The sequence below is a fragment of the Vigna umbellata genome, chromosome 11 (genome assembly GCF_029865625.1).
Source record: "Vigna umbellata cultivar VRB3 chromosome 11, Vumbellata_1.0, whole genome shotgun sequence".
In the NCBI taxonomy this organism is placed as follows: domain Eukaryota; kingdom Viridiplantae; phylum Streptophyta; class Magnoliopsida; order Fabales; family Fabaceae; genus Vigna; species Vigna umbellata.
Window position 1 is genome coordinate 19,814,919 of NC_142175.1, and position 27,260 is coordinate 19,842,178.

Consider the following 27,260-nt stretch of genomic DNA (forward strand, 5'->3'; position numbering starts at 1 on the left):
AATGGGCTTAGATAAACATCAATGTCATTTCCAAGCTGCTTTGGACCAGATATCCTCATAGACAACATCATGTACTTCCTCTTCATGCATAATGCAGGTGATAAATTATAAATTATCAAAGTAAATGGCCAACAACTGTGATTGGTACTTAAATTACCAAATGGGTTCATTCCATCAATGGCTAAACCAAGCCTAAGATTTCCACATTCTTGACCACATTGGGGGAATTGTTGATCAATATTTTTCCATTGCTTTGAATTAGCTGGATGACGAAGCAGCCTGTCAATTTTTCTCTCATCTACATGCCATCTAAGGTTTTTAGCATCTTTTGGATTCGCAAACAAACGCTTAAGTCTAGGCACAATTCGAAGGTACCAAACTACTTTCAAAGCAGATCCATTTTTTTTCTATCTGACCATTATCTTCACTATTGTTTTTTGACTTGTATCGTGCTAACCCACATTTTGGACACTTTTTCAAAAATTCAAACTCTTTCCTATATAAAATGCAGTCATTGGGACAAGCATGTATCTTTTTATACTCCATACCCATCGGACAAAAATTTTTCTTCACATCATAATTACGAGTAAGTAGTGTATTTCCATCTGGCAGCATTTCATTCAACAACGTCAACAATTCTGTGAAACTCTTATCAGTCCATCCATCGGTCGCCTTCAAATTCACGAGCCTTAACACCGCTGACAACCGTGTGAACTTAGTTGAACCGACATACAAAGGTGTTTCTGCATCAGTGAACATCATCTCATACACATGAGCTTTGGAAAAATTTTCTACGCCAACATCGTGGATCATGTCCTCTAATTTGTCTTCATCCGGTCGATCTACTTCCATGGAGGAATCAATAACATTTTCAGTTTGGGAGACAGTCGAAAAATGTATTTCTTCGCCGTGCCATATCCATGTTGTATAGCATCGCAGAAAACCATCACAGATAAGATGTTCCCTAATTTGGGTTGTGTTCAAGTTTCTCCCATTCAAACAGTTCACACAAGGACATCTAAACTTCACATCATCAACACTTCTACCCTCATTACGTTGCGCAAATTGTATAAATTTCTCTACCCCTCTCTCATACTCAACACTGATGCGTGGTAAATTAATCCAATTTCGATCCATACGTAAATATTCTACAAAATTACAATACAAAAAATAATTTTGTATTGATCATTTAACTACAAATTGAGGTTAATTCAATTCAATCATACAATCATAGAATTAATAAGCATTGAAATAATCTCATACTCAACATAAAAAATTTTAAAAATAACATTACATAAAATTAAAAAGTTAAACTTTAAAATCATACCATCATACAAAATTATACAATCATACAAAATTTTTCAATGCTACAAAATTATACATATATTATATGATTATCCAATCACATATTCAATCATACATTCATACAAAATTATATGATCCTATTAAAAAGTAAACTTTAAACATTAATATAAGAACTTGATAGTGTGAACAAGCCAATAACAAAGGACAACCCGCGAACGGTAGAAAATTCAACTCTGTAAAATTCAAACCTACAAAAAAAAAATTATTACTTTTACTAACAAAATCAAACATCAAAACACAACAAGAAAAACCAACGAAAAATTACCTCTAAGAAAGAGAATCGTAAAAACCAAATAAAAAAGATGTTTGGAATGATTTTGATCGGTTAAAAAACTTCCTAAACGTTGACGACGGCCATGGCAAGAAGAAAATCCGAATTTAAATGGTGAAAAATGAGTGAAAATGGAAGAAAAAGGCAATGGCAGCTCTCGAGAGGATGCGCTGAAACTGTTTTACGTGGAGACGATGACAATGTTCCTTCGCGTTTTTATTTTTTTAAACTTACTAAAGGTTATTACCTCGGTTTCCACTAAAACTGAGGCGATAAAGGGGATACGGCCTCGGTTCCCCACACAACTGAGGCCTATTCTCTTTAAAAAAACCAAAATAAATATGAAATGACAATTTTGAAATTTTTTTCAACTTTTTTGCTTCGGTTCCTGCCACAACTGAAGCCAAATCCTCTATTAAAATTTAAATTTTATTTAAAGATTTAAATTTGTTTAGATCAGGCTCTATGGCCTCGGTTTTCAAGAGAACCGAGGCCAAATCCCTAACGGTCTGACTACCCCCTTTATGACAACAGACTGCAGATGTGGAATGTCAGCGTCTTGTAGGGGGTTTTGGCTTCGGTTCTGCAGACAACCGAGGCCAAAAGCCTTGCACAAGGATTTTCATCATACAGCTGACTAGTTTGTCAATTTCTTGCAGTGGTTTTTGGCCTCGGTTCTGCAGAAAACTGAGGCCAAAAACCCTGTACAGGGATTTTCATTAGACAGCTGACTGGTTTGTCAGTTTCTTGCAGTGGTTTTTGGCCTCAGTTCTGCAGACAATCAAGGCCATATACCCTCTATGGCATCGGTTCAGAAGCAACCAAGGCCTATACTGTCAAGAAAATTTCAAAAATGCCACCGCGCCATGTTATGGTTCGATTACTGATGAATCGAGGTATAACAGGCGCGGTAATATCTCTTTTTTTTACTAGTGGAGGATGACAAATATGTGAGTCATACAAAATTGTCAAAGAAGAATCTTGTTATGAAGTGTAGCAGCTGCAATCAATTTGGTCATAATGAAGAACATGTAAAAGGGGAAAGAAAAACAAAAAGGTACAAAATCACTTTTTTACAACTTCAGTTATTTACACATTCATAATTATTTACACTATCATGATTGCAATGTGGCTTACTCCATTGACAGAACACGAGGGGCACTTCAAGTGCAGGAGGATCTGGCAGTACATCACAACCTCAACGAATATCCACAAGGGTGCGTATTTATATACACACATTGTAATATTATGATAATCTGACCTTAATTGTGAATTAATTGACAATGAACAAAATAGGAAAACAAATGGTCTTGGTTGCAAGAAAAACAAATCAAATAATATTCAAAACATTGATTCTAATTATTGTAAAAAAATCATATTTTTCTCTTTAAAAAGAGACTAAAGCAAATTATATCAATATATTATTTTTAATTATTGCTTATAATTATTGGCATAATATTGATTCAAATTATTATCGTATTAAACATTCCTTTATCTTGAAACTAATATTTCAAAAATATTTTCTAGTGATGTGTCATGTATTACGTATACTTTTTTAAGGAAATTTATTTTATTATTTTCTTCTTCCTTTTTTTCTTCTTTATCCACTATTAATTATTATTCTCTTATTTTTTATTTTTATTTATTTACTTACCTGAACAAAATTGGATGTTGACAACTACAATTGAAAACTATTAATAAACATTATCCAAATTAAATATTATATTCTCTTAACCTAAATAAAACGAGAAAATATACATTCAAAACTAAAAATTATATATTTTTAGTTTAAAATTATCGTTTATTTTGAAATTATATGTTGGAGTGTTGATTTTTAAGTTATTATGCATTTTTTGAATTGTTGGTGTGCATTTAAATCTTTAATTTTATAATTTTTACGATTTTTCGAACTGTTAATAATATTTTATTCGTTGTTATTCATATTTTAAAATTCAATTTATATCTTATTTAAAAATTTTATTTATTGTTATTATTATTTGAAAATTCAGTTTAAAAATAAATCTAAATATATATGCTTAACTTATCTATCTATCACCTTAGTTAGTTATGTCACATGTTATTTTATACTTTTATCATTTTATAATATTATAAAAAAAATTTCCATTTTAGAAGACACTTTATACGTTAACATAAGACTAGAGATGACAATTTACCTGCGGGCACGGGTATCCGCAGGTCAAATCTGTGGCGGGTAGTAACTATCCGCGGATATTGAATACCCGCGGATAACGGGTAGCGGGTGTTTTAATACCCGCTTCTAAACGGGTCAGGTACGGGTAGTATACTATCCGTCGCGGGTACCGCTATCCACAAAAAATTAAAAAAATAATAATTTATATATTTTTTAATTAAATTAATTAAAAATAAAATAAAATTATATTTTATTAGGTTAAATTTAATTAAAATTAAATTTTATTTTATATTTAATTTATATTATATTATATTATATATACATTTTTTTTGTAATTTTATTTAAATTTTATTTTAAATATGTATTAAATATTTTTTTTTATTTTTTGCGGGTATCCGCGGGTTTTAAAATTTCCGCAGATATTTTTTAAACGGGTACCCGGCGGGTAGCGGGTCAGGTAGCGGGTACAATTTTATCTGGCGGGTAGACACTACCCGACCCGTTGTCATCCCTACATAAGACTCCTTCAAAAGTAAAACTCATTTCCTGTTATAGCTAAAGTACAAATTCAAAATTTCATGGTTGGAAAAGAGGAAAATAATGACTAATCTCGGTAATAAAAATAAATAAAAATGAATGCTTTCAAAAACTTATTTACATATTTAACTTTTATATCGATGGATAATAATATTATTTGGATATATAAGATTTGTAGCAATATAAAAAGTACTGTTTTAATTAAAAATATTGATGTTTATAATAGATATAACATTAAAATATTAAAGGATGACTAGTATTTTAATTTGAAGGGATATAAGTTTAAGTTCTACGTATAAAGCTAAAAATATTGAAAGAAGTGATACATTATTTTTTTTTTATTTTATTCTAATAACTGAACTAATGGGCATGCAAAAAATTAAATAAGTAAAGTATATAGTAGAACTTAATTTACTTGGTAACATCAATAAATCAGAGTGGCGCAGCGGAAGCGTGGTGGGCCCATAACCCACAGGTCCCAGGATCGAAACCTGGCTCTGATAAAAAGTAAAGGCTTTTCGCTAATAATTTTTTTGTTTTCTTATTTTCTATTTGTTGGTAAAGGACTACTTAAATTACTTATCTTATTTAATCTAACTTTATTTATGCCAAGTTAACATGTGTTGTTTGCTGCTATCTGAGGTTTAAAATAAAACATGGACATAAACATAAGAATAAGCAGCTATCTATTTCATCCTTAGCCACTTTGTTTGTGTGACAGTTGTCAAGTAGGACTTTGGTGCATGTATCTCAGTTTTTATTGCCTATTGTCAAGTAGGATTCCAACGTCACAAGGAGTGGCTCGTTAGTCCCCTTAATTGCCTACTATTGTGAGGATACTGTAACTAAGTTTTGTTCTTTTTCTTGTAGGATACTATGTTGCCTTACCATTGTGATACAACTAAAAAACATATACAATATGAGAATCAAAGTTTAACTTGGTACACTCTCAATTTTAGCAGCATGTGAAAATTACAAACCCTGACATTTGCTATAAATAAACTCATTCCATTAGACATATAACTAGCACATTTGTGTTCTGTCAAATTCAGCATCAAGGACAATATTAACATCATCAAGCAGAATTTGGAGACAAACTCAAGTACCTCATTTTATTGAACCATAATTCTTAATTACAATTCATCTTGAACAAAAACATAATACAAAAGAAAATTGTTAACGTCCATGACAAAACAAACAACAACAAAATCATTTTCCCAACTTTCTTCTATTGCTCTGATTTACTCTTCAGCTTGTCGTTATTCTTCCTAAGATCCATTACAAGTTTTCATTTTCCAAACACATTTCAACTTCTTCATGTTTCCTTTCAAAGCTTCCTTCAATTTCAGAAACTCCTTCATCAAGCCATTCAAATTAATTACAACTTGAATTACTCTGCAATTAAAATAACACACCATTAATAAAAAAATTCAGCACATGAACTAAAGGATTTAGTCACTTACTGCCCAATTTCTACATATGTAAAATAGTCTTCCTTTGTTCTTCAAAGTAGTTTCCTTCAAAAGCAACAATGTTTCCCCAAAACCACACAATTTAGATGGTAACCGAGAAGATGATCCACAACTTTGCGATTTTCCCGAACCAATGGTCCTTCACGTCCAACCATTTCCTCCATTGTCACCTTTCATTTCACTACAACAAAGAAATCCCTTCATCAACTTACTTCCCACTATTCCCACCAAAACCCTAAATCCCCAATCCATATATTCCCACGAAGAAGACCAAAACAAAATGTATCAACTTACCTCCTCAACAAGACAACTTCAACCTTCAGATGTACAACTTTCTTTGAACCTTCAAATGTGATTTCGTGTTTTCCCCCAACTACATACACAACACACTTGCTTAAAATCTCATTTATAAGAGATGACGAAGTTAGGTTCAACCAAGTAATACACAATACAGACACTTAACATACTTAATCTCATTTGAAAAATGAAACAATCAACGTGGCAGAGAGTTAAAAGGGAAGTTAGCATCAGACGTGGGTTCGCCATTTGCCACATCAAACAAAAGTTAACGTCGTTCAATTTTAAGGACTAATTATAAGAGTTTCAAAACTAAGAGGACTAAAATGAACAAACCTTTCGAATAGGGACTAAAACTAAAATTGCTTGATAATTAAGGGACTAAAAACATATTTAACCCTTTTAATTTCGTGCACTTAATTAATAAAAGGTAAAATACCCTTTTGTCCCTAGGCAAAAATATAAATAAAATAAAATAAATAACATAACAATTATGTTCTAACAAAAATGTACATTCAAGAACACTAATTTCCAAACAAAAACCCAAAGTCTCAAAACTACTTTATATTTAAGACCCATATTTTCCCAGACCTTACACTATGTATAAATCACCCCAGTTTAGCTTACTTTGCAGTTCTTGATAGTAATAGAGAGTAAAAGTGGAAAAGTAAAGGAAATGGATGATATTCAAGCAATTTTAGACAAAAATTGATATCGGTGTAGTTGACCAGCAAAGTTGAGGCTTGAGCCACAAAAGAAAACTCTCATAAGAAGGAAACCTCAAGCACTAAAATTGAGGTTAAGTCATGATGAATCATTCTCAAAGAAGTTATCTTAGGAGCTATAATACCAAAGCACGAGACTTGAATTATAAAAGCAAACCCACTTTGGAAGGAAACCTTTGCAACTAAAGCCATAAGTGCACTACTGAAGCCATGCCCTAGACATTTTATAAAAACAGAGTTGCACCCCTATTTTGACAAATTTTTTGGAGAAGTTATTTTGAGATATTTTTAGAGAGCTTCTTTGATATTTACCTATGTACTTAGTGAATATTATTAGAGGTCATAATAAAGGATGTTTCTTCATTTCTTTGTATTATTCCCGTCTATTACGAGGAGCTAAATCTCTTTAAGTGTTGAAGAAAATATGTAAACCCTTTGGAACTATCTGTTATTGATATTATTTTATATATCAAAGCATGTTTTTATTACATTTTTGTGAATTAGTTTATATCTATTGTTGGATGAATTGACTACTCATCTTATTTCATTGGCTTGAGATTAAGTGGAAATTGGTTTCAAGTTGAGGTCCAACTAATTCTCCTCATGCTTTAATACTAGGAATAGATCTAAGGCTCTAGTTGGTTATAGAGTTCTGATCTTAATGCAAATGATTCATTCAAGTAGTCACTAAGAACTCATACTAATGTTTGGTGGTCTTAGGCTCTAGGAGTCAGGAATGGACCTAGAGTTACATTCAAAGAGAACTTTTTAGACATGATTAATTACATCTTTATAAATAATAACAGAAAAATTACAAGAGAGGCATAAAGTGATGAAATCTAGTTTCATCACGTCCTTATCATCTTGAATCAACTTTTTCAATCAAAATTGTTTTTGTAGCTTGTTACTCTTTGAAAACAACTTCTCATGCACTCTTTTTATTGTTTCATTCAAGTCAAACTAGTTTAAAACCTTGTGTATTTTCCAAATCCCAATGGATACGATACTTGTTATACTACAAACTACCCAATATCTTTTATGGAAAACTTGATTGCTTTGGAGCATCAACAACCATATGGTGACCTCCCACTTTCACAAAGTGATACAAGATTCATACATCTATCCAAAAAAGGGTAGAGTTGGGACTAGGTTGAGAGAGTTGACCGCTACTCGTAACGCTAATAATAGGTTGTCCATCCATTTTGATATGTAGACCTATAAACCTTTGGGAGAAAATAGCACGAACTTTGTTAGTTATGTGGCCTTGCTCAATAGAAGTAAGGTATTCATTATTTATGATGATTGGGACCATGTTCCAGAAAGTGTGACGAACCAGATATGACAGAGTATCCTAGTGTGAAATCTTAACTTCTATAATTTATCATGAACATATATAATTGATATTTAACATATGCAATAGATTCTTATTGTACAAGTCATGTATGACGTTCCAAAAACTAATTTGTTGAGGACAAAATGAATTTCATATGTTGGGGAATGATGGAAGAATTTTAAGATTGTGCTTACAACTTGTTATATATATATGGTCCCAAAAGTGATAAAAACCCTTGTGAAAAGCATCAATTTCTTGATGAGGACACATGGCAAACTTTTAAGGAGAATTGATTAGATCCTACCTTTCAAGTAAATTCATATTATATGTAGTTTAAACTATTTATACTAAAGTATTGCTAACATAATTCATTCTTTATACTTTGATGTCATGTGATAAGAGGAGAGTTGCACAGGAGATCACAAAAAAAAATCACCATCCCCAAAGATTGTCTTGTGGGGGTTATGAGAAATTATAGTAGAAGATGAAAAAAGAGGCAATTGCCTTTAATCCTAGTGCGACCTTAGATATGAGTGTGATGGCTCGTCCTCCTCACCATGATACATAAAAGAGAGCTCGCCAAAAATCCTTAAAGGAGGACACATTTAAGGAAGCAGCGGGCATACCTGCGCATCGTGTAGATTTTCGGTGATGCGCCTTTATTGGAGTAAGAGGTCCAAAAGTAAGTTTGTGAGCAATAGGTTCCGTTCATATTAACTGTTTATAATAGATTATGTAAGGTGATTTTATGAAGTTAGGATTGTATTAGTTTTTATGTAATTATTACAACATTGAATGAATGAATATATATATATATATATATATATATATATATATATATATATATATATATATATATATATATATTGTTGTAATATTGCAAAAGTTACGTTGGTTTTGGAACGTTTTACAACATTCATATTCTTTCATTAATTGACAACGTTAATATTCTTTTATTAATTAGCAACAGTCAAATTTTTAAGTGCTGCAATGGTTAAATTATTTATTGCTTTTATTGTCTTTTATTATTTTTATTCTTCCCTAGCTCTATAAATAGAGAGCTCTTCCCCATTCCAAAACACACCAAAAGCAGTCTTCTCTCATTCTCCTTTCTTCTTTTCCTCTTCTAAAATTATTCTAGGTTAGTTTATACTCTTTTTAGAGATCCTTGCTAGTTCTGAGATGCTCAGAGATATTCTGTGAAGTTCCTGTTGTATCTTGGGGGACTTGAGCAATACAACGCGGATAAGTCCTTAAGGTCAGGTCAGTGAATCTACACGCCTCAAGAAATATTGTTCGTGATTATGTCAGCTTTTATACAACAATCTTAAGGACTTATGGCTGACATCAACAACTCAATCCCGGAGGATCAAAACTTTGTTTTCAGAACTCAAACGGTATTTGCGAAACCCATAACTTCCGGAGGCTGCCAAGGTGCTCGCAGCAACGATGGCTTCTGATCACATTTGTAAGGACCGCGAATGAGGACGAAGAAGATGAGGTACTTGATTAAATTTGGTGACAGGTTTCTCCCGGACGAAGGAGCGAGAGAGTGGAGCTTGGAACGCGACCGGACAGCAAAAAGGCGAATTGTGAAGAAGTTTGGTGACTTAGCCCCATAACCGAAACGTTAAAAAGGACAATAAATATAGGTGATACAAAAAAGATTTAAAAGGATTTGTTGGTGAAACTTGATTGTCAATTTTGACAAGTTGTTAAACCTGTTAAATAATGATGAGGAATGGTTGTCAAGTTAATTTATAACACCTTTGTGACATTTATGATATTTTAGTGAACTATCATTCTTATAGGTTTGATCATAGAGAGGTATAAACATTGATGAATGCAAGTAGGATTGTGTTTTTAACCCATTTGAAAGCATCAAAGTATATGTCAATGGTAGAGTATATATGGTGCAACCAATTTTCTCATTGACTACCAAATGGCATTACCAAATTTCTTTTAGTACTTGATAGATGATAAAAATATAATCAAAATTCAATTGAAAATTTAAAAATTTATTAAACTTAATTAAGCTAAATATATATTATATTAAGTGTATTGGTGTCATTTAACCACTCCATAAAGTTTACATGAAAATTATGGGACTGCAAAAAGAATTCCAAAGTCGTCCCATTTCAAAGCAGATTCTAAATCTAATAATGGCTTTAAAATTAAAGAAATAAGAGTACACTTTACACAAATTTCATCTAAGGCTAATCACTAATATTTATTTATCCTCGGCCATCTTCCTGCGTATCTCGTGAGCAACATTAAAAATGCCAAGTGTTGGCTGGTTGCAGACAAAACACTTCTTATTCTTTGCATGGTGCTGTAAATAAAAACAAACAGAAAGTTAGACCCAAAACACTTCTTATTCTTTGCATGGTGCTGTAAATAAAAACAAACAGAAAGTTAGACCCAAAACACTTCTTATTCTTTGCATGGTGCTGTAAATAAAAACAAACAGAAAGTTAGACATAACTAAATGGCAAGATATTTAGTGTGTTTTTATGTATCACGCTAAAATGAGAAACATAAAATCTTAATTATAAATATTTAATTAGATACACATGCACAACATTAAATAACTATAAATCTATTATACCTTCAATGCACAATGCTCGCAGAAGTAGTGCTTGCATTTGGTTACAACAGGATCCGCAAAGGGGTTTCTACAGATGAAACATGCAAAAGGTAACGAATCCTCGTCATCTTCATCATTCAAGTTAGCACCCTCCTCCTCGTCTGCGTCTTCACCTGCAGCCAATCTCATCTTCCTTGCTTTCTCAGCTTCTTCCCATTCCTTCTCCAACTGCCAACCAGACTTGTAATCCCCTCGATCATGCATAAACTTACATGAATCGCCATATCCACAGTAACCAGTTTCTTTATAGTCCTTACATATGTCAGGCTGATAATCAAACCTTGCTGAAACTCTTATATGCGCTGAAGCTCTCAGAGGACCATGTGCTCCACCAGCTTTTTCACTAGCAATTGTTTGTTCTCTACGAAAGCCAGCCTTGTAGTCCTTGTAACTGTTCATCCCCTTATATAATTTTTCATCCTCGGGCCTTGCACTTTTCCCTTTTAGACTCTCTGATGCTTGCTTCAGAGCTCTTTCACGTATGGCACGAGCATCTTTCGAAAACTCAGTCTCAGTCTCTAGAGTTGCTGTTGCTTTGCTATCGTGTTGAACTTGAATCTCTTTTGAAGACTCAAATTGAAAGACTGGTTTTCCTGACTCTTCACTTGGTTCAGCAGATACAGAACTTTTTGATGAGCCAGTGGAAAAGAACAACTTATTGTCAGGCTTTAAGGTTTTCTTTTGAACATGCAACACAGAAGTTTCTTTGTTTGAGTCCTCCTCATTGTCTTCATCATCGATAGTCCGCTTTCTTATATTCTTTTTATTTATCGGTTTTCTGAAAAAACTACAAACTGAAAGAAAACAAAACATCAAATAATACGATAGAGTACTAGTAACAACTAACAAACTCTGATCAAGAGAACAAAAAGCAAACAAGATTGGACATTTGGGTCCAATGCAGAGGCAGATTTTAACAAATTATAGATAAAATAATCGGACATACCTTGTTCAGTTTGCTGGTTTTCAGTTGACTTGGCAGGTTGGTCAGAATCTTCCATAATCAGAATGATTTATGCACCTGACATCCAAATCCTAATTAGGAATAAGACTATATCATATTTATGAATCTATATTTACAAATTGTATAAACCAATGTATGAAAATAAATAAAATAATTTCCTTAATGATGACCCAAAAACCATAAGCATCAAACTTAGCTGTAAACTTAGACAAATTGCCTTTTCCACATTAGACAAAATAGGCCTCTTTAAACACTCAAACACAGCATAAACTCACCAATTAGGTTGCAGGACATAACAATCATATTTTAAATAACCGGTGTAGATAAACCCCACCCCAACTCAACCTCTTCAACATCACTCGGTAGCAACTCAAATCACCAAATAAAACAAACGAATTTCACAATCGAATAAATCATCAAAAAATCTAACAAATTACACAATCATCTCAAACAATTAAACACAAATTTCCAAAGTTCGGGAAGATGCGAATAGTCCTGAGGAATTATCAGCTTCACCATCTCCATTTGGTTTCAACAACCATTAGAAGACAACCAATCACCCTCAGAACGTATCCAAATCGAGAAAGAAACGATACAGAGAAAGAGGGAGAGAGGATGATACGCACACACAGAAAAACATGAGAGGGAACAGAAATGGCAGCGGCGGCCTAAGGTTCCGACGTCGCAGGGCAGCGAGGAGATGAGAGCTCCAATAGCAGCGGGCTTGCGGTGAGTGGTGTGAGAGAGTAGGTTAGGAGAGAGAGAAGGTAGGACACATGACACTTTTTTGAGTTGAGGGGATTTTAGGTGGTTCAGGCAGGGGTGCCAAAAGAAAAATAGGGGGATGTGAAATATCAAAAATGATATTTTCATAATTATTTAAAATTAAGAAACCAGTTATTAAAAGAATAAAATTAAAAATAGATTATACACCGAAAGAGAAAATTCTATATATCAATAACAAGATATAGATAATGATAAATAGTTCTTATTTATTTGTAAGTAAATTTTTTTACCATAAATAATTATTTTAATTTAAAGAAATAATTATTTAAAAGATAAAATAATAAGGACATGTGTAGATTGAAAAGGAAATTCTTTTATGTTATAAATATAAAACTTTTTCAAAATTAATTATAACAACTTTTGTAATAACTCATTTTAAAAAAATCATTGTAAAAGAAAAAAGATTATTAAACTTACTAAAATAATAATTTTGTTTATATAGAGAACTTACATGAGATTATTATAATAAAACATTGTCTCTCAAGTAAATTCAAGAACTCATATTAAATTAATAAAATGAGTATGTTTGATTGTTCATATGATTATTTACATTTTTGTAAAATAAGTGTGGATTTAATGAAGAGGGGGTGGGGAAATGAAACCTTTAAACTTTTAAGTTTTATTTTAATCTTACTTTTTACTTTTCCTATAAATCTATTCATTCCCATTTTTTTTTAACACTCATTTAATATATATATATATATATATATATATATATATATATATATATATATATATATATATAATTTTATTGTTGTAACACCCCCAAAAACCGTTAATATGCCACCTTAATCCTTTTAATACACATTATAAAATAATCCAAGAAAGAGCTGTTACATGAATTCATTTTCATAATTAACATTACATTGTTTAAAAGAAAATCTCATTAACAACCAAATTCCAGCGACTGCGAAAGTCCAGAACGATGCATACAGCGTCAAAATCAAGCATAAACAGAGGTGTATATGCTTAGGACAGCCAGGTAATATGGACAAACCAAGCATATAGCAGCAAGATATTATGGGCAAACCAAACATAGGACAGTACAGTTCAAGACAGCAGCATTAACACTGATCAAACCATATTTCTTAAATCCTATATTCTGACTGCACTTACATAAGCATTTGAATTCTTTTTAACTATGCCATAGCACAAACGATCAAACAGAATACACGGATATGGTTGCAGTAAAACATCAGAGTTATGCATATGAACAACTTTCAAAAGGAGTATATCTAGTTCTAAAACTTATGCTACATGACTTACACCACATTCTGCCCAAAGTCCCAGTTAACATGCAGGTAGGTGCCTAATACTGCTCCAAAAGGTGAGTAAAACTAGCCCAGCTATCATGTAAACATGCATACACAAGCACTAAGTTACATATGACTAACAGCAGGGCCGTGAAATAAAATGGGACATTCTCATTCACAGAACCAGTATCCTGCATTTCATTACATTATATTCAAATACAAAATTCGTGTAACATGCAAGGTTTATTAGAAGATTGTCACATATAGCCAGCGGTCACAAAACAAATGATATTCTAGTGCATCTACTTTCGGTTAATAGGCTACAGGCCAAGGAATCATTCACACTTATTAACCAACATATCGGTTTAGCAACTTCCTTTGTCATAAACACAGACTTAACCAACCAGAGTCACACAGCTCATTGTTTTTTCATATATGTTATACCAGTCCTAACCTACTAACCAGTTTGACCTTTACTTAACCCATTTTTCTACCCACTAAATCATATCATGTTTTCCAATTTACCCAAACAGGAACTCTTACATCCAGTGGACACAGACAGACCCATATTCAATTTTATCAGTATCATTGGTGCACAGAAACTTCCAATCACATGATAGCACTTTATCACACACAATAAGAGACTTAATCCAGCCTAAAACCACCGAGACAGCTAGCCCTGTTACTCAAGTTCAGTTTTTTCATATTATTACATATTTAACAGACCAAAAATAAAACAGCAGCAGTGATGTCCATTGCTTCAAATTCTCATTATGCAGACTCACGTTTTCCTGACCTATAATTTTATCTACAATCCAGCTACATGTAAACAAGCAAATAGGCATACAACAGGGTACATCACATATCCATTACACACACAACATTCAGTATATTCTTAAAATTTAACCTCCATCATGCAATGACCCAACAGCAACTTACTTAGCACCTAAAACACCACCAAAACAGCCCTCATCCAACCAGAAATGAGCCACCCAGGTCTCGCTCAGCGAAACCTCTCTAGCGCCCAGTGGGCCACCGCCCAGCGGTGCAACCTGGCACTCAGCGCTGGGTTTCCAGAGAGGTCCTCTGGCCCAGCATTGGCCCCTCGTCCAGCACCTGTGTTGTGCGTCATAAAATCCCTTATGATTTCCAAAACACCCCCAACACCCATTTTGCACACTTTAACATTTAAAACTCATACAAGCATCATAAAATGTTCAATAAACCACCAGATTAGCTAAGAACATTCTAACTTCTATAAACAAACTCCCATTTGTACTAACCTATACATTTTCATCATAACTCATGCACTCAAAGTTTCATACAGATTACTAACTCCAACTCATTAGTGATATTATTCATATATATAAATACTTAAAGCTTCCTCTATACTATTCCTACTCAACCAGTTCCTACTGTTTCAGTTTATTTAATCCCAAATAAGTCATGGTCCGTCAAACATCAACATATCCAAAGTACATCCATTGCTGATAAAGATACAAACATCATTCAAACATTCCAAACGTCCAAGTTTCTCCACTGAATCATGCTTTGTTCCTTTACTAATTACTCTACCATATATAATAATTCATATTATTATTGTCAAAACAGCACAAATACCATAGCATTCTTATTTACTTTTTATTCTTACAAAAACTTGAGTAAAATACATAACAAAAATCCAGCCCTTTCATAAATCATAATACCATAATTACTATCTTTTCATTTCTTACTTTCGCAGAATATTCACCATTATACTTCTTCACACAACTCCCATTCACTCACAATATCTCATTCACGTTTGAGTTCCATTTTAAACATATTTACATCTAGTATAAGCAACATTTTTCAGTCAACATGATTCACACAATTAACAAGGCTAAATTCCCAAGAACCAATGTTAACTATTCATTTATCAATTTCTTTTAGAGCAGAACCTTATATCAGAGTGTCATCATACTTATAATCATACCATTCAATTCCCATCTTCAATTAAACAATGTAAACAATTATACATAGCATCCAGAATATCATAGTGAACTTACACATACTGCACCCACCAATTCCTTTTCTACTTACCCATAAACTTTAATTCCTAAACCCCCATTCATAATACTCTTTTTATAAAAGAGAATACACCATTTCAATCACAAAGAAAATCCCGTGGCAGTATAAATCCCAAAATATACTCACCATAATTTTCCAGACCATAACCTCTTTATTAACCAATTTCAAAGTACAAACAGAACCCTTATTCTACTCATTCTTTTCAGAATATAGATATCCAATTAATATCAGTAAACTCATCCCTTCCAGACCCACAAACCATTTCCCAGTTTAAACATATTACAACCCAACAGGACCTATACAATTTTCCAACCATAAATTACTCATTTCACCTTTTCAGAAAAGAAACCCAAATATTATTCCCTTTGCACACAACACCCACAAAAATATTATATGCTTCACCATCTTCGAACAAACAATTAAGAATTTAAATAACTCCCCATACCTGGAAATTTGCTCTTCTTCACGTCGCAACCACTTCTACCTAGCTCTGCACTTCCGCGTCTCTTAGATTTCTAAAATGCTTGTTTTGGTGTGTCTCTAACACTCACTTGCTCGTTCTTTTATAGGCTTCCTCCATCACTCATAAATTAAATTCTCGAACCCTAGAAATTAAACCCGCATTCTCGGATTCCTTCCTCTCCTTTTCTCCCTTGAAACTGCGCCTCCCATCTTAACTTCTCCTTCCGTTACTTCCCGAAAAAACGGTTTACATCCGCCACTCTCTTACTCGCGCCCCAAGCTTACCCTAACCCTAGGGTTTTTTAAAACAAAAAGAAAGAGAAAGAAGAAGACAGAAAAGACGAGAAATAGAAGAAAGGAAGAAATGATCTTTCTGAAATTTGACCCTAACAGCCCTAATATATGCGCCTCGTAGCCAAACCCAAAAATATAAAAAACTGAAGCAAAAATAAAAATAAAAAAGTAGCAAACCCTCACACACACACACAAGTACACATTTAACTTAACTAATTATTATTTTATTTTAGATTTAAATTCTCAAACCATCCTCGTATTTTTGTAAGAGAATATTAAGTAGGTCCTCTTCTTGAAAACGGTCTAATCCTAAGTTTTGAAAAACTAAGCCAATTAAACTCTTTCCGTTAAGGGTTGAGAAACAACGTTAAAATTTGTTGGCATGCTATACACTTAATCTACTGATATAAAATTGTTATTTTACATGGAATTTTTTATTTAAATTAATATTTTTTTGACGTGACACAAAATTGAATTAGTAATGTTAGGAATTTTTTAGGATTAGTAAATAGGGTTAGAGAAATGGAATTAGGGATTTTATCAGTGAATATAGGAGACGAACACACGAGAGAAGATGAACACCTCGATTTAGATTTTTCATCCCACCACTCCTTACATAATATCAAATTGAAAAATAATCCTTTTCTGATGTTAAAATTTAGGGATTTTGTTTTCTTCAAAGGCTTTGAGTGAGGAGAGTGGTGTCGGGGAGTGACGAACAAGCAGGGATATGATGGTGCGGAAGAGGGAAAAGTTCGGCTGGGAAAGTGGTTTTATAGAGTAAAGTGGTTACTCTGTTTTGACTTCCCATGGCCAGCCTTCCATGAAGCTCTTCATTTTATCTTCTGAAAGCACCTGGTTTTCAGGTTATCCCTTCCTCAACATCAAAGCTTTGATATTTTTACAACCTCCACTCAGAAAACTCATGCCTAGAAAAAAAGACATTACAAATTGAGAGAACTAACCAATGAATATGATATTCATTCCATGAAATTAGATTTAATTCTGGACATGCTCATTTTCATTATCAATCCAATCACAAGAATTACAAGGCATAACCCTTTCCTATTATCTATCAAAACCTTCAAATCCATTAGATTCAACCTCTAAATTCATCCTCCCAATTCCTCAATTTCCTTCTGGTCATGCAAGCCCTAACCCAGCCATCATAACCTTGGTAGTCATCGCATACCACCTTCACTGAAACCTATAAAACAGAAAAATCAAACCAACCACAATCATTGCAACCATGGCATAACACAAACCCTAATCGCGGACAATCCCAAATCGCCATCTTCCAACATCACCATTCATCTTCTGGGAAGTAACCATCATCCACGAACTGATCGTGTTCGCTCACCACCAACAACCATCACTGTCGTCGTTGGCCGAGGGGTCCTTTCTGACGTGACACGCCATAGCTTCCAGCCTTGAGCTTTCCAACCTGGTCATCCAATGCTCATTCCTATGCTTAGGTCGTGTTTGGTGAAATGAGTGGTTCATCGGAGTTGAAGAGAATGCTCTCTAGGATTCCAATTCATCTTCTCACACTGACCAAATCAATAATTCCCTTTCTCTAACCCTATTTCATTAAAAATCTCCTAATCTGAAGAAATCCCTAATTTGAACAATTAAATAATTTAACATAACACGTCATATAACACTTATACAAGACTTAATAACAAATTAAATAACAAATTCCACGTAATATATAAGACGTATATATCACCATATTATGTGTGCACCACTTCAGCATTTGTTAATGCCTATGGAAAAACTTAACGGAGAGGGCTTAATTAACTCAATTTTTCAAAAATTTGGACTCAATTGAGACCGTTTTCAACAAGAGCACCCACTTGAGATTTTCCTACAAATACAAGGACAATCTGAGGGTTTAAACCTTTATTTTATTTTTCACATAAACATAGATATGTTAGGTTTACGAGACTTTTACTTCACCTTATTAAACTTTGGGAAAAAAAAACATGGTACTTTTATTTATTTAAAAATAAACAAGATTTCCATACAAATGAACTATCTAATGCCGTCTATAATTAAGGTCTTACACATGACATACCTATAAATATTGTGTCAAACTGTGATTCAAGGTTTATCTTAAGGGTTTGATGGACCTTGTAGAATGCTTTGGGAATTGTTAGATATATTATCTTTATTTTTATCTTTAGTTAGTTTGTTATTATTTCTTATTTGTATTTTGGGCTTAGCCCATATTTATTCAATTATAAATAGAGAACCCTATGTGTATATTCAACACAAGGGAAATTAATCCCATAAATAGTTTTTCAATATATTCAACATGGTATCAGAGCGAGGTTGGAGCCTAACCTAGCGAGTTATATGTGGGCATTTTTGTTTTCACCCGTTGTCGGGCCGCTATCGGACCACCCAATTTCTACTATCACGCTCGAGATGTTTGTATCTCGGCGTGAAGGGGGTGTGTTGGAAATCCCACATCGACTAGAGATAAGGCCAAATTATAATATATAAGTGGTTGCAAACCTTACCATACAAGTCGCTTTTGTGCAGTTGAGTTAGCTTTAAAGCCCACTTTCTAATATGGTATCAGAGGTATGGTTAGAGCCTATCCTATAAATATTTGTTGTTTGTTAGGCATATTGTTCTACCCATTATCGGGTCGTTATTGGACCACCCATTAATGTCTAGTCTCACGCTCGAGATGTATATACCTCGGTGTGAGGAGTGTGTGTAGGAAGTCCCACATTGACTAGAGATAAGGCCAATTAATAATATATAAGTGGGTGTAAACCTCACCTTACAAGCTGGTTTTGTGGAGTTGAGTTAGGCTTAAAGTCCACTTCTTAACTGGTATCTAGAGCCTAAGGTTCTTTTGAGGAGAAAGTTTATGGTGCCTCTACGACTACATCAGGCCCCTGCCCGTGGCGGCGCCATCTATCGTTGCCAGCGGTGCCGTCGTCTACCGCTATTGTCTACCGCTACCATTATCGAAGTTTTAGTTTTGACCGACGATCACATGGTTTCGATCGTCTCGGCTAGGCGACCACTATATCATTAACGACGCCTTCATTGGAGTTCCTACCGCTCTCAGCGCCTTTTGAAGTTATGGATTTGCTCTCTTTTTCGTCGTGCATGGTGGCATGTCTAGTAGTAATTCAAAGCGTCGAGCTCGCTTGTTTTCCGTTTTCAGGTTCATCATGTGTTGTTGCACGTCCCGTCTCCTCTAAGGTAGCTATTCAGAGCATCGAAATTGCTCTTTTTTCCTTTTTCAGGTCCCTTAATTGGAGAATTTTTTATTTTTATAGTTTCTTTCTCCTGTTCATCTATGACTTCTTTCGCTGTTGTCTCTTCTGACCTCTCTTTTCTCACTATTGTGTTTGACCTGTCCATATATGTCTTTTTTTTCATGGAAAAGATGGTTTTTGTTAGTTTATTTATAGTTGTGGTGACTCTCCAATAATTACCTCTTTATCCACTAGTGGTATTCCTCAACGATGATTTGCAAGAAGAGATTTACATAGAGCAACCTCCTAGATTTGTTGCTTAGGGAGTCTTCTGAGTTGATATTTTGTCTTCTATGTCGTCTTGCAAATCATTAGCAATTTGGTGTCACTCGTGTGTAGAAACAAATATTTTCACTAAGTCTTTATGGATTATATTAGTAACAAGCTTGGCATACAATTTGTATGCACAAGCTTGAGGGGGAGTGTTAGATATATTATCTTTATCTTTTATTTTTAGTTTGTTTGTTATTATTTCTTATTAGTATTTTGGGCTTAACCCATATTTCTTCTATTATAAATAGAGAACCATATATATATATATATATATATATATATATATATATATATATATATATATATATATATATATATATATATATATTCAACACAAGAGGTTGCTCCGTGTAAATCTCTTCTTGCAAATCATTAGCTATTTGGTGTCACTCGAGTGTAGAAACAAATACTTTCACTTAGTCTTTATGATTATATTAGTAACAAGCTTGGTACATACGATTTGTATGCACTAGCTTGAGGGAGAGTGTTAGATATATTGTTTTTATTTTTATCTTTAGTTAGTTTGTTATTATTTCTTATTTGTATTTTGGGCTTAACCCATATTTATTCAATTATAAATAGAGGACCCTATGTGTATATTCGACACAAGGGAGATTAATCTAATACATAGTTTTTCAATATATTAAATAGGAATGTAGTTAAGGATGAATTCAGCTTATAACCCTCATACTGATGGTTAGTGTAATATTCCGATTTTTAGATGTCCCAATTATGAGGAAAAATTAAAATTTTATAAATCATAATATCATTGCGGAAATCCAGTTATATAATACCGAAATTAATAAAATAAAAACAAAATAAAATAAACTCAATTACATTGTTTGTAAAATTTATAGCACAAAAACTTTAAATAACACAAGTTTTTTTCCTGCTCTCACATCTCTATCATGTATCTAGAGCATCTATAACATCCCCTATTCCCGAATAACCAAAGTTATATGATCATAGCAAGACACACACAACTAAAAACACAAAGAAATATGGGTAAGCTATCATAGCACAACCAGTAACAATAAAATATGTACATAGGAAGCAAACACAACTTAATAACAATCATTCATTTAAAGTGTTACCCTTACTCACATAATCATTTTTATATCATGATCATCATCAACATCCTTATTAACTATATCTTGACTATACCATCCACGTTATTCTTATCAACATCGTTTCCAAACACATTGTCACTATGAATCATCATCACATGTACCTCCATCAGAACTAACCTCATCATGAATAACACCATGAGCCTTCACAATCCCATAACTCTATAGTGAAAAGAATCTGTCATACTCTTTGATGGAAGAAGGATCCAGCTGATTCTGGTGGAAGATGGAATCAACGGAGCTTCTTCTAGGAACTTCTGGAATCTGAACTGGAAAGGAGGATGAGCATCATTTTGTTGCAGCGAAAGAAGATGAATTATGATGATGATGACCAGAGGAAGAATGGATGATTCGGTGATGAAGATAAGGTTGAGACAGAGGAAGATTGAATCGAAAAGTGGTTCGGTGATGAGAAACTGATGAAGCAGGTGATGGAGAAAATGGAATGAAGGCAGAGGTTTAGGTGCTGAAATATGATGCGGATGGTGTAGAGGAATGCTAGGAATAAAAACCTAGCTAGGGAGAGAGGCTAGAGGAAACTCTCAGGCTCTCTCTCTCGGTGACCTTCAATAAGAAGAAAGTTCTGGACAGCATCAATAGAAAACAATTCTTCATTCAAATCAAAGGTCCAGGTTACAAGTAATGGAGCAAGCTATTTAAAGGAGAAACAAAGCTCCTGGTTCATGCCTATTTAGCTAACGTTAACTATGATGCCATGGAGCAAGTGCCCAACTATGCAAGTGTGAAGAAAACATGAAGAGCCAGGTGGAGATCTCTTGAATCTGCTGAAACGTTTCTGAAGCTGCTGGTTGCACATGAAAGGTGTTGGATGCACGTGGAAGATCACAGCTGGTGCTGGATGCACGTCAGGCTTCATATGGTGCAAAATTATGCCTTTTACTCCTTTGCTTCTCTTGGCTAAACAACTCCTTGGCTGGTTGTTTCATGATCCCCTAGCTTTATTAGGCCCCACAAAACACATATAAACATATTTAAGAGAATTCTACTAAGACTTAGAGAAAGAAAATTAAGAAAGAGTCTTTAACAATCCTTCTTCACTTTCCTTTCTTAGCCTTAGCTTAAGTTGATACTCCTTTGAATGGAATGCCCTAAATGGGTTTCCATCATACCCTCCCTCTTGAAAAACGATTTGTCCTCAAATCGAAAAGATATAAAGAAGCACAACTTTGGTTTGTTACTTTCCTCCTGGATCAAAAATATATCTACAATAAGCATCAAATATATCTCTAATTAGTATCAATCCAAGAAAGAATTTTTTTATGGAAGTAACTTGAGAATAAAGACTTTGTTTTATAGTTTTAAAGAAATCTGAAAGTCCTAATTCATAAGTCACTTTTCTTTTATCTTGAGTTTCTTGTATCCCTAAGGGTAACAATAACTCAAGATTTAAATTGCCATAGTTTGAAGAGGGTAGTATAATGATAATTGGTGTGGACAATTGGTTTAAAAGAGAAGTTATCATGCAAAGACTTAAAGATAATTGAAGAAGAATTAAAGGATTGGAAACCTTCCCTTTTTGGTTCACTTTGAATTGTAGGAGTAGACTTTGCCATCAGTAGCAAATGCTCCTTTTCTCTCTTTTCTTTTTCTCTTCTATCATCTTCTGCTCTCTTCTCTTCTTCTTTCTTTCTCTTTTCTTCTTCTATCTTTTCTCTCAATTCCTCTTCTCTCCTTCTAGTCTCTCTCTTTCTTCTCTTATCCAAGAGTTTCTCAAGTTTTTCTTTAAATTCAATTTCCCTTCTAGAGAAACCATCTAGACCTTTCATAAATGTTTTTGCCTCTTGAATGAGGTGTCCCATTAATTCTAGGTCTCTCTTGGCTGAAGGAGGAACAAAGTTTCTTCTCATGCAAGCTCTTAGCTCATACCAATCATGAATGGAGGATTTTCTACCTTTCTTGACACTATATTGCCTATGATTCCACCACTCACTTGCATGTTCTTCTAATCTAGAAAGATATATGTTAAGAACAAAGGATTCACTATCTCTAGCAAGAAAAAGATGTATTTTATCAATTTTTCTTTCCCAAGCTAAATATGTTAAAGCACTAATGTCTTTACCAAAAAATGGAATATCTTTCCTAGCTTGACTGTACCTTTCATCCTTCCTTCTTTCTTTTTGTTCACACTCATTTTGATTTTTCATGTATTGGGCAAACAAGTTCCTAAGCTCACTCATTTCTATTCCTCTCTTGGTGATCATGATTTCCTCATACATCTTTTTAATTTCAAAAGTGGATTCTTATTTTGAAAAGGTTTAAGATTTTACCTAAAGACAATTCCCAGGTAAGAGAGGTGAGCCAAAGGCCGCTTAAATACCAAGTCTTACCTAGCCAGAATGTCTAAGGTTACTTACTTGACCATTTTCAAAGTAAGATTCACTATTGAATTTAAAAAATGGACTCAAACAATCTAAATGAAAGATAAAACACCTATACTTCTAATGGAACAAAATCTTAGAGCATGAAAATTAAACAAAAGAAATCTTAGGTGAGGCTTGTAGCTTTGGCTAACAAGACACACTCACCGTCTACTATCAAAGCAAGCAAAGAAAATTGCCAAGATTAGAGAGAGCACCAAGGACTCTTCTAAACACACTTGGTCTTAATGGTCTTTTACAAGAAAACAAATGAAAACAGATTACAAGTTCAAAACTCAAATAGGATCAAGTTAAACTACTCTACTGCTCCATGTATTCACTGATTTTGAATTTCTTTCTGTATCTCTCTTGGTGCTTTAGCCCTTCAATCCTTGCTCAAAGAGGATTCAATCTTCTAGAAAAGTATTGGCTACTGTAGAGTATTGATTCTGCTGTTGAGCTCCTGATGCAACCGTGAAACTTCAATTAGAGCACATTCATCTCACTCTTAATGGTCTTCACAAAGCTCTCCAAAACAGTTCTGCATAGGTTGAACTTAAATCACGAGCAATTGCACTCTGCTGCAAGGTTTTCCTCTATGAATTTTGCTTATTCAAACTCCAAAATCACGTGGAAATCTGGTTCTTAATCTGTGATTGAATTCGATTCTTTACTTTGAAAATCTGCTGCACAAGCTGTAAGACACCCTTCAAGTGAAAACCTGCACTGTTATATCAAACCAGCAAGAATATCTAATGCTCCAAACTGAACAAATTAATGAACTAGCAAAACTGATTTTGAATTAAACAGAATTTGGAGAGCAAACTGGCTAAAACAGATATAGCACCAGAAAACTAGAAACTGAACTGATATAAACAAGATGTGAAGAAATTTGTTTTGAAAAACTTTGAGAAGTTGAAACATGCACCTTCAATTATAGAAACCAGTTCAATTAGGTGTTTCAAAAATCTTTTTGATCATTGGCATTGCCTTTTCAAAACAAAAACTGTGTAGAAATATTGAATAACACAAATCAGATTTAAGAAATTGGACTTTTCAACATTGGAAGCTAAAACAGGATTTTCCTCTCGGCCAAGTATTTTGGCTTCATGTGCATCCACTCAAATCTCACTTTTTGAACTGTTTCAGGGTATTTTCACTCCACTGACAAATTTCTTTTGGATGATATACACTCAATCTCACCATCACTCAACTGTTTGGCTTGTGTCTCAAAATTTGGCTAATGGAGTTGCCAAATTTTCACTCTTTTTCTCACTGTAGAATGGTGTTTCAGGAAGCTATTTTTCCTTGTTGTGGAGGCACTTGGATCAAGAGCTATATGAGTTTTCACCCCTCAAGATGCTACCACTAGCATGAGCAATCACCCTAGCACAAAATCTGCACCAATAAGCATCTAAACAGCACCAGAAATCAGAAAGTAAGGCTGGAACAGAACTGACTTATTATGGACAAAACCAGATTTTCAATTTAAAGACAAACAAGCAATTAAGGCTATTAATAAAGGAGACAATGCAAATAGATCCTAACAAAGATCTAGAGTAGATTAATAAAGCAAGAAAAGCCAAAATGCAGGTTGAAATCAAGGTGAAACCAAACTGTTTGATATTTTCCAAAACTGTTTGTTAAAATGCCTCAATGAAAACCAGATTTTGTGTTTTGGGGTTTTTAATTGCCTGAAACTGGATTGCACGATTCAATAGGCTTTTTAACACTTGTTCTGACTTATTTTGATAATTTATTTTCAATTTAAAACAATGAACCAGCTCTTACTACAATCCAGAAATGAATTTGAACAAGAATGACCAAAACAATTGCTGGAAAATGGTTTCTGCATCAGAAAAAGTGGACTGAAATGGTGGTTTTAAACCCAAAATTGATTGGAAGTGATTCAGCAGTTCAATTGATGCATCAAACAACTTTTTATCATCATTTTAAAGATGTTTAAACATTGAAACAGCTGGAAAACAGATTGCAATGTGAATTCACTGGTGCACTTCCATTTTAAAGGCAATTTTAAGGTTTAAAAAGGCAAATCTGCATATAGGCTAGAAAATGACCAAATGAACAGTGCAAACAACTTTAGAATGACAATTTAAACTTGTTCAAATGTTGTAAATCCACAGAAATAACAAGATTCAACAATTCATCCTTGCTATAGCCAATTTATGCAGCAAATTCCCACCAAAACTGCACCAGATTTAAGAAACTTGTGGAGATAAGGCTGGACAGCACACACAATGACTCTAGAGAATGTTATTACACTGAACTAAGCTATAATTAAAGTGCTTAGTATGAATAAACTCAGACTGGACTAAGCAAATAATGATAGCACGGTGAAAAGCTAGAATAAAGCTGAAACAGTGACATGCTAGTGTTTATGCACAACCAAGCTATGCAAATTGCATTTCATTGCTTGTAATGGTTTGCTACACTTTTAGCCATGTCCAACAACATCAAACAAAGTTGTACAATGCTTTAGAATCAAAGGAAATTAACTGAAAACAGGTTTAAAGATTTAAAATCAGAAACAGAATTCTGCATCAGAATTCAAAACTGAAATGAAACCAGATTTGAATTTCTTGAGTAGATTTGAAATCAGAAATAGTTTCTAGTGCTTTTGCTTCTCTCACCAAGCCTAGAACATGTTCTCATTGCCTTATTTGGTTGCTTTAAAGCTTTTCTAGCACTTGAGCTCAAGCAAAACGAATTAAACCAGCAGAAAAGAATACCAAAGCAGTGACAGAAATTAAAACTGCAATATTCACTTGCACATGACCAAGACAACACTGAAATTGAAAATTAAAGTTGGAAATGACTCAAACAAAGAAAATTCACCGTTTAAAACAAAGGATAAACATGATAACAGAATGGAAGCACACCGAACAATGATTAAACACACCAAATTAAGAAGAACAGAACCAAAACAAAATGGAAACAGTGCTGGAACAAAAACTAGACAAATTGCAAAAACAGAATCAGAATTGGAATAAAAATGGATGAAATAGATTAGCTCTTGGTGCGTGGACAACCTGGCTCTGATACCACTTGATGGAAGAAGGATCTAGCTGATTCTGGTGGAAGATGGAATCAACGGAGCTTCTTCTAGGAACTTCTGGAATCTGAACTGGAAAGGAGGATGAGCATCATTTTGTTGCAGCGGAAGAAGATGAATTATGATGATGATGACCAGAGGAAGAATGGATGATTCGGTGATGAAGATAAGGTTGAGACAGAGGAAGATTGAATCAAACAGTGGTTCGGTGATGAGAAACTGATGAAGCGGTGATGGAGAAAATTGAATGAAGGCAGAGGTTTAGGTGCTGAAATATGATGCGGATGGTGTAGAGGAATGCTAGGAATAGAAACCTAGCTAGGGAGAGAGCTAAAGGAAACTCTCAAGCTCTCTCTCTCGATGACCTTCAATAAGAAGAAAGTTTTGGACAACATCAACAGAAAACAATTCTTCATTCAAATCAAAGGTCCAGGTTACAAGCAATGGAGCAAGCTATTTAAAGGAGAAACAAAGCTCCTGGTTCACGCCTATTTAGCTAACGT

At 33.8% G+C, this 27,260-nt stretch overlaps 1 protein-coding gene and 1 non-coding gene across 2 annotated transcripts; one reads left to right on the top strand and one right to left on the bottom strand.

The window, feature by feature from the left end:
- Window positions 1-4,756: 4,756 nt before the first annotated feature.
- Window positions 4,757-4,828, top strand: TRNAM-CAU (transfer RNA methionine (anticodon CAU)). The gene has a single exon. It is a non-coding gene; the product is annotated as a tRNA-Met (tRNA).
- A 5,321-nt stretch (window positions 4,829-10,149) lies between these two features.
- On the bottom strand, window positions 10,150-16,710 carry LOC124824529 (zinc finger CCCH domain-containing protein 1-like). The gene is made up of 4 exons (XM_088102413.1): window positions 16,315-16,710; window positions 11,746-11,820; window positions 10,761-11,593; window positions 10,150-10,484 (listed from the first exon to the last, which is right to left on the bottom strand). Exons 2-4 carry the CDS (start codon window positions 11,798-11,800, stop codon window positions 10,383-10,385), a joined length of 990 nt encoding a protein of 329 aa, XP_087958539.1. The 5' UTR covers window positions 11,801-11,820; window positions 16,315-16,710; the 3' UTR covers window positions 10,150-10,382.
- Between the last annotated feature and the right edge of the window lie 10,550 nt (window positions 16,711-27,260).